Source organism: Peromyscus maniculatus, chromosome 4 (assembly GCF_049852395.1).
Source record: "Peromyscus maniculatus bairdii isolate BWxNUB_F1_BW_parent chromosome 4, HU_Pman_BW_mat_3.1, whole genome shotgun sequence".
In the NCBI taxonomy this organism is placed as follows: domain Eukaryota; kingdom Metazoa; phylum Chordata; class Mammalia; order Rodentia; family Cricetidae; genus Peromyscus; species Peromyscus maniculatus.
In genome coordinates, this window is record NC_134855.1 from 105,407,450 (window position 1) to 105,415,852 (window position 8,403).

Genomic DNA, 8,403 nt, shown 5'->3' on the forward strand with positions numbered 1-8,403 from the left:
TCAGTGGCCGAGTGTCTCAGACGCATGGCTGGTCTGGCCGAGGCAACCTCGTGACAGGTGACTTCAGTGGTTGTTGAACAGCAGACCTGGAGCTTCTGTGAGCTTCCCTCCACCGTAAAGCTCAAGAAGGGTTAGCAGTTTACCCCGAGTTAAAAACAGCTGTGTCAGACACAGATGAGGGGGTGCAGAGTCACTGGTGGAAGCTGGGCAGTGAATCCCTGATCAGTGAACTTGAGCCACTTTTCCAGAGCATTCTCTAGGGCGGTCCCTGTCGTTGGTCTGGCACTGCACCTTACCGCTGAGTCACCTGGGGAGCAGTCACTGCCCTGGAGCTGTCCTGGGTATGCACGGAGCGTCTTCTGTCAGTCAGAGCTCAGCTTAAAGGATGTCCGTCAGGATTTCTGTTGTTAGCCGAGATTAGAGATGGTGAAAGCTAGCTTCTGTTATGTTTTAGTTTTCTGTATGATTGTCCACAGAGCAGATGCAAACCCCTTTTCCTTAGTCTATGTTACAGTAAAGGAGCACATGAGCCACGGGTGTGGCTCCTGTAAGTGATGTAGTTAACAGTTAATAGTTCCTGTCCTTTAGTGTGGGCCAGAGGAAACCAGACAGACCACCTGGGAATTTTTTTGTAGTTCACTATAAGCAGGCATTTCCAATTTTTCTGTTTCTCATTAAAGCCTAACCTTTATCCAGCTGTCCAGTACTGTGCTTCTATATGCTGTGTTTCACCGTATGTAGATAAGTGAGCAGTTCTGTTCTGGCTATCTCTTATTACTCACTGATGAGCCATTCCATTTTCATTCAGAGTGTTTTTCTTTCCTGTGGCACATTGATTAAGGTAGGCCATTTTGAGTTGTGTTAAGTTTCAGGTTTCTTAGTTGAATCTTCCAGTTAGCCTGTGAAACAGGAAGAGAAATTCTACCTTCCATTCTCTTCCCGAGGAGATGGTTGAGGGGCAGCTTTGTGAGCCTGTGTTCGGACAAAGTCCGTTGTTTGTCTTAAGCACAGAAGGTTCGGTGCCCACACACCGTGAGTGAGTGTAGCGGGGCCAGCCGGGCAGCACTGCTGGCCTCCTTCAGAACTGTCCCGAGGGAATACTGATGAGACAGTTTGTCTTCTAGGTGAGAAATGTTTTCAATATGACAGCCAAAGAGGGAAGAAAGAAGTCGGTCCGTGTCCTGGTTGCTGTGGGGAATGGAAATGGTGCTGCAGGTGAATGGGGTGGTATTACACCTGGTGGTGGTGGTGGTGGTGGTGGTGGTGGAAGTTGGGCTAGGTCTGGCCTTGCTGAGAACCTGAGAGTCCATGTTGCTGGTCTGATCTCCCTACTGGTTAAACCTTTTAGTGGTTTGGGCTCACAGACGCAAATTTTCACTATGTAACCAAAGCCCAGTGAGTGCACTTTGTTATACCTTTGCTGCTGTAGGCATAGGGGGACTTATTGCGGTGAGGTTGCTACCCTTTTATGTGGTGAAAAGAACCACCAGATTGGCTCCCACCATACCCCTGCCCCCGATACTGTCAAGCTTCCGTGACTGACAGCATGATGTGTGCGTCATACCTCTTAGTTTTTATTTGTGTACCTTTGGTTAGGAAGTGCGGGCATGGTTTTACACGTTTATCCACCATGCCGTTTTCTTCCTGAGCTTTGTCAGTTCATGGGTTTGGCCTGAGTTTATCGGGTGGTGGTGGTTCTCCTAACTGAGTAGTGTAAGCTTTTTATAAGTTGCAGACATATCAGCCCATTGCCTTTCCAATGTTTTGACTTAGTTTTAATGTTTTTCTGCACAGTGTTAAATCCAGAGACTTTGTAAGCTTTTGTATAGCAAATCTGTCGCTCTTAGATCACTTCCAGTTTTATGCTTTGCTTAAAGAGTCTCTGTTTGAAGATTATAAATAAGTCCACTCATATTTTCCTCTGGGATAGCCATGGTTTTGTTTGTTTCACTTATTTGAAATTAGAATTCACATTTCTTTGTCCCAGGTCTTTGGTGTCTTGCGTGTCTCTTGTCTTATAGATGATGCTTCCCTTTGTATAACTTACAAAGTAAATCTTCAAATTCAATAATTGGCAGTGGCAGCAGATGCCAGTTGCTTTCCCAGAACCTATGAAAAACCTTATTTGAAATAATCACAGGTTGAAGGACCACTGATCTTATCTTTTAAAACCTAGGTTCTGCTTGACAGTCCCAGAGAAAACATTTGTCTTCCTGGAGCAATGTGTTTTCCACCTGCTGCTTACTTTAATCTGTTTCAAAAGGTGTTCAAAATCATTTGCCTATTAACTTCGAACATATTTAATTTTAAAACCTGAGTGCAGAGGCTGGAGAGAGAGCTCAGGGGTTAAGAACACTTGTTGCTCTTTCAGAAGACTAGGGTTCAGTTTCCAGTGCCCACATGGCAGCTCACAACCATTTGTAGCTCCAGTTCCAGGGGATCTGACACCTTCTCATCTCCTTGGACTCCTGCGTGCATGTAGTACACAGACATACACTCACACACATACACATACACACGCATACACTTATACACATAAAAATAAATAAATAACCCAGAGCCAGCCCAGCACTTGAGAGGCAGCAGCAGGATCTCCAAGTTCAAGGCCATCCTGGTCTATAGAGTTTGTTCTAGGATAGCCAGGGCTACACAGAGAAACTCTGTCTCAAAAAAAAACCAAAATAAGTAAATAAATGAGTAACCAAGCTCACTTCACTTCAGTAAAGATTTATTAAAGACAGTGCAGTGCGTCTGATGTTGAGTTTCATGAACACATTCAAAACTAAAATGTCCAAAGCAGACAGGCGAAGCCCTGTGTCTGTGCTTGTTGGTTATGGGAGCAGCTTTTCTGTGGGTGGTGGGAAGACGAAGAAGGGCCTGGAAACACTGTGGGAGCCAAACTTGGGGATGTGGTGGAAGGCAGGTTGTGTGCAAAGCTGCTTCCGTTTCCACATCTTTGCGTTTTCTTTGAAAGGTTTTGCTGTTGGGAAAGCTGCTGACCGGGCAGATGCCTTCAGAAAGGTATGTGCTTTATCTCTCTGTTTGAGACAGGGTTCCTCTATGGCTGGAGCTCTGGGTCCTCCTGCCTCTGCCTCGCGAGTGTCAGGAGTGCGTATGCGTGCTACCACATCCAGCGCTTTTTCTTTTTTCGTATTTAGTAAAAAAGATGATGAGCTGCGTGTTAGGCAGCCTGGGAACCATAAGAAAATAATAACAATTTGTTCTAGAACTTTCTCACTGTCAAAGGTTGCTTCTCTCGTAAGAAGCCATTTCTCACGTACCTGTTACAGACCTGTGGTTGCTGTCTGTGATGAGCCTGCTGTGGGGCTTGCATATCAGCAGGCTGTTCAGAATCACTCAGGAAGGTTCATAAGTGGAACAGTGAAATTGTGTTTATTTTTTTAAATACTAAAGTTTTTGTATAGGTGAAATTACTTGTAATATTTTATAAAAGATGTTTTTGAACTCCAATAAGAAGCCAGACGTGGTGGTATACCTCTATAATTCCAGCACATGGGAGGCTAAGGCAGGAGGATTTTGAATTTGAGGTCAGCCTGGGGTATATAGCAAAACCCTGACTCAAAGATTGAGCCAACAGCAACAAAAACAGGGTCTCTCTAAATAGTCCTGGCTGTTCTGGAACTCACTATGTAGAGGAGGCTGGCCTTGAACTTGCAGAGGTCTGTCTGGTTCTGCCTCCTGAGTGCTGGGATTAAAGACGTGTGCCACCATACTCATCTAGACAATAAAATATTTAAGAAATATTTTCATTCTTTTTTTTTTTTTTTAGGCAAAGAACAGAGCAATTCATTATTTGCATTATATAGAACTATACGAAGGCCATACAAGTGAGTATGAGGCATTTCTCCTGAAATCTGCAGGAGTGTATCTGTTACAGAATGTGTGGCAAGATGTTGTTGTATTTCTCTGTATTCTGTTCTTACAAATGCATGAAATGTGGAAACAGATCTAACCCAGGGACCAGTATGCATCCATCCTTGGCCTCTGTGTGTTGCTGTTCAGGGCAAGATGCGTGGTTCTGGGCTGTTGTGGAGCTGTTGAAGCCTCTCACCCGACCCTTCTTGTCTTTGTGTTTTTGCCTCCAGTATTCCATGATATTTCACTAAGATTTAAAAGGACGCAGATCAGGATGAAGAGACAACCCAGAGGTAACTAGCTCTCACCGTTTGTGGAAGATAAAGCAGAGAAACTGCAGCAGCCTGGTCCTTTGCTCCTTTTTGTCCACCTTTCTTGATCTTATGGAGGCATTTTTCAACTCAGGTTCCCTCCTTTCTGATGACTCTAGTGTGTGTTAAGTTGACACAGAACTAGCCAGTACAACCACTAAGCTGTGTCTCCAGTCCCACTGCATACTGAGTGCCCAGCTCCTGTGAGGTCTCCCTGTTGAAGCAGGGGGCCTGCAGAAAGGGCTCTTCCTGCCTCTCAGAGAAGCAGGCAGTTTGCCTTGGGGCTGCCATAGTCACTCCCCGAGGTCTGTGGGTGTAGACTCTGACACAGTCTCATTTACATCTCTCCTGCAATTCTACAGTGAAAAATGGTCTCATAGGATATATGAGACCATAAATCTCTGAAAGTTTGGTGCTGAGAAGTTAAAACATTTACAATTTTATATCAAAGCTTCTATAGTTCTGCTAAACAAAACAAAATGCTCACACCAATGTGTTAATGCATCAGAACTTTCTTCTGCTTCTCAGCTTAATAAATCACTCAAATGCCTGCTTATTAGACCCGCGACAAGGATCAGACCCACTTTGTTCCACAGAATGGCTGCCAGCCTGTAGGTGATTGTGTAGTTATCTGTGGCTGTTGAGATCGCTCAAATCAAATACACACCACATTTGCTATGAAAAAAGAATGTAAAGTCTTTCACTTCATATTGTAGGAAGTACATTTTGAAATGGTAATATATGGGCCTGTTGGTTTAATAAAATATATTGCTAAAAATGCATTGTGCATTAAATGCATTAAAAAATTTATTTCATCTATGAGAAAAATTTAAATCAATCCCATGACTTCTGTTTGTGGCTTACATTGCCTTTTCTTTTTTGGTGTGTGTGTGTGTTGGTTTAGACACATTTATTCCCTAAATGCAGAGGCCAGCACCATATGAAAGTCAGCAGAGAGGGTGACAGAGTTGTTGGGTGTTTAATTTTGATCTTCTTCCAGGTTATGGCCTGCGCTGCCACAGGGCCATTATCACCATCTGCCGCCTCATTGGCATCAAGGACATGTATGCAAGGGTCACTGGGTCTATGAACATGACCAACCTCACCCGGGGCCTCTTCCATGGGCTTGCTCGCCAGGTAACCCCCCAGTGGAACGGCAGAAGCACTGGCTTGTGTCCAGACCGTGCTGTAGTGCTTCCTCCTTGGTACATCTCTATGTGGAGCAGAGGGATTCTAAGCCAGGTCCAGGCCTAGTCAGACAGCCCGGGGCTCCCACCTCCCAGGATATAGAACCTTTTTTATTAATGGTTAGAGTTGATAACTCAGGTCAGTGTGCGCTCTGTGGGTAACATGAAGACTGATTGTGCTCCCCCGATGGAGGGGCTCTAGGGGCTTCACCGAGTCCAACAAATAGGAATAAACTAGCAAATGGTCTTTCTTTTTTTGGGGGGGAGTGGTTTTCGAGACAAGGTTTCTTTGTGTAGCCCTGGCTGTCCTGGAACTCACTCTGTAGACCAGGCTGGCTTCGAACTCACAGAACTACTGCCTCTGCCTTCTGAGTGCTGGGTTTAAAGGCATGTGCTGCCACCACCACCACCCAGCTAGCCTTGCTTTTTGCATTTTGGCATTTCATATACTGAAGGAGCTAGACCAAGCATGTTTTTAATGATAGAACAATGTAATTACTGACTTTGTAAAACGCTGAAGTTTAAACTTGAAGAAGTCCATGAAGCATTGGTTGAAAAGCTACTTCAGTGGATTGACTGTTAGATGTAGCCATGGAAGCAAAGAGTGGCATGTCCTCTGAGGTGGGAACCTAAATTGCTGTCCAGTGGGGTCTGGCTCACTGTCCCGCCACCCCATATGGAAGGGAAGGTTTGTGACTTCGAGGCCCTCCTGGTAGCCCTGTGACCTTGGCCAGCAGGTTTTCTTCCATCTTAGTTTGGTGTGGTAGGCTGTGGGCTGAGGCAAATCCCCGTGGACACATCAATCCAGTCTAGCCACACACATTACCCAAATCAAGTGAAACAGCTACTTCACTTCCCAAGCTGTTGAGGGTTCTCGATGCTGGCTCCTCTGGCTGACAGAAGCTTCTGATCCTTTAAGTCGAAAGTGTCCTTCACAGACCTGATCTGTTCTCCATTTGCCCTTTTCCAGGAAACTCACCAACATCTGGCCGATAAGAAGGGTCTCCACGTGGTGGAGTTCCGGGAGGAATGTGGCCCTCTGCCTATTCTGGTAGCCTCCCCACAGGGGGCCTTGAGTAAGGAGCCGGAGCCGGAGCCTGAGGTTCCTGACGTCAAACTGGACTGGCAAGAAATAAAGGCCATGCAGGGGATGAAGCGCTCTGTGTGGTCTGGGTTAAAGAGATCTGCTACCTGAACGTCCCCAGCCTGGCCAGCACCTGGAAGAGACTCTACCCTACAATTTGATGTGTTGTCTTTCTTTTCTTTTCTTTTTTTTTTTAAAGAAAGTCCAACCTTCTTTGTTTTCAAATAAATAATTATAGATTTGATTTATTGAGCACATGCTATATAGCAGTCAATGTGATGGGAATTTTACATGCAAATATCAGGAACAATTTATTCATTTAAGCTAGTAAGTGAATTGGGAGAGAGCTAATAGACCAGTCTGTTGTTATATGTACAACAGTCATTGCTGTGATAATTACAGGTAATGTGTATTACTGAGTCATCCAAATATGGATGTTTTCAACTTCACTTTACAGAGCAGTGGAGTAACCTGACTACACTAGGCACCACCAGACGGTTTCCCTGGCAGCTGCACGAGCCGTTTATGTCCCGTTACTCTGGGTCTTTATGCAATAGTTGTTCTGGTGTGTATCTGAAGCGCTGCCTGTCACCATGTGACCCTGAAGACTGATGATGTTGAGTGTCCTCGTGGGCTTAGTAGGCATTTATGTGTGCTTTGGGTGAAATGCCCGTTCAGATCCTTTACTCATTTAAAAAATTGGCTTATTTGTGTTTTTATTATGAGCTGTAATTGTTCTATGAGATTCAACATACACTTGCAGTTGGGTCCTAGTTACTGGTTGTTTTTTTCCCTCCTTTCTGATACTTGCCTTTAATGGGTGTTTTTAGGTTATTGACCTATAAAGTGGTTGTGATGTGGTAGAATCAGTATCTCCCAATATCAGTTATTCTTCTTTTCCTTTTTTTTTTAGTAGTTACACTAGAGTTTGCTATTTATGTTTACAACTAATTCAGCTCTCCCCTGGTAGCTAGTCTGCAGTAATGGAGGATTTAGTTCCTGCCCCCTCCATCATGTGTCTGCTACCAGATACCTGAGCGGTGCTCACTGAGTCACTGTTACTATCATGGTTTTGAACAAACAGCTGTTAGGCCAACTAAGAAAAAATTAAGGTTTTTCTCTCTGTAAGTCTGTGTTTCTGACCTACATCACTTCTTCTTTGTGTAGCTTAGTTTACAAGGCGGGTTCATCACAATAAAGCCCTTCAGTTGTTTGTCTGAGTCTCGGTCTCATAGTTTGAAGGATAGTTTTACAGGGTACAGAATTGTAGGCTGGTGAGGTTTCTCTTTGAACACTAAGTATTTTGCTCTCGTGGTTTCTGAGAGTCAGGTGTATTGCTTATTTCTGCTCCTCTATAGGTGATGTGTTTTCCTCTGTCTTCTTTGAGGACTTCCCTGCATCTTTGCTCTTCAGCAGTTGGATGGGAGGTGCTTGGCTGTGGGGCTTGGGATGCTTTTGCTGCTCGGTGTTCTGTGAGCTTCCTGGACCTTTGATGTCCGACAGTAATTGGCGGAAGTTGTCACTCCTTCCCCGAGTAGCTCTTCATTGTGTTCCCAATAGTTTTGCCACACCCTTTGTTGTCTTACAGTTCTGATTCATCCTCCCCTCCTCTGTCCTGCTCTGTAAGTCTCTTGATGTATCACCAACTAGAGGTCCTTGTCATGTTCAGTCTAGCAATAAGCCCATTTAAAGATGCTCTGTTTCTCATGTAGCATTCTGGGTGTTTTGTTTTTATTTGTTTATTCATATTTTGAGACAAGGTGTGGTGGTTTCAATGAGAATAGCCCCTATAGGCTCATGTGTTTGAGTGCATGGTCCTGTTAGTAGAACAGTTTAGGAAGGATTAGGAGGTGTGGCCTTGTTGGAAGAGATGTGTCACTGGGGTAGACTTTGAGGTTTCAAAAACCCACACCAGGCCCAGTCTTTATCTCTGCTGCCTGTGGAT

General features: G+C 44.6%; 1 protein-coding gene across 2 annotated transcripts in view; it reads left to right on the forward strand.

The window, feature by feature from the left end:
• The window catches only part of Mrps5 (mitochondrial ribosomal protein S5), a 19,249-nt gene extending 12,547 nt beyond the window's left edge, over window positions 1-6,702 (forward strand). For both annotated transcript variants that reach the window (XM_042276191.2, XM_076570591.1), the window contains 6 exons: window positions 1,125-1,215; window positions 2,975-3,021; window positions 3,791-3,848; window positions 4,107-4,169; window positions 5,188-5,324; window positions 6,345-6,702. In XM_042276191.2, coding sequence (XP_042132125.2) covers window positions 1,125-1,215; window positions 2,975-3,021; window positions 3,791-3,848; window positions 4,107-4,169; window positions 5,188-5,324; window positions 6,345-6,569 — 621 coding nt within the window. In that variant the 3' untranslated portion in view covers window positions 6,570-6,702. The remainder of the gene's footprint in view (window positions 1-1,124; window positions 1,216-2,974; window positions 3,022-3,790; window positions 3,849-4,106; window positions 4,170-5,187; window positions 5,325-6,344) is intronic.
• Window positions 6,703-8,403: the final 1,701 nt, after the last annotated feature.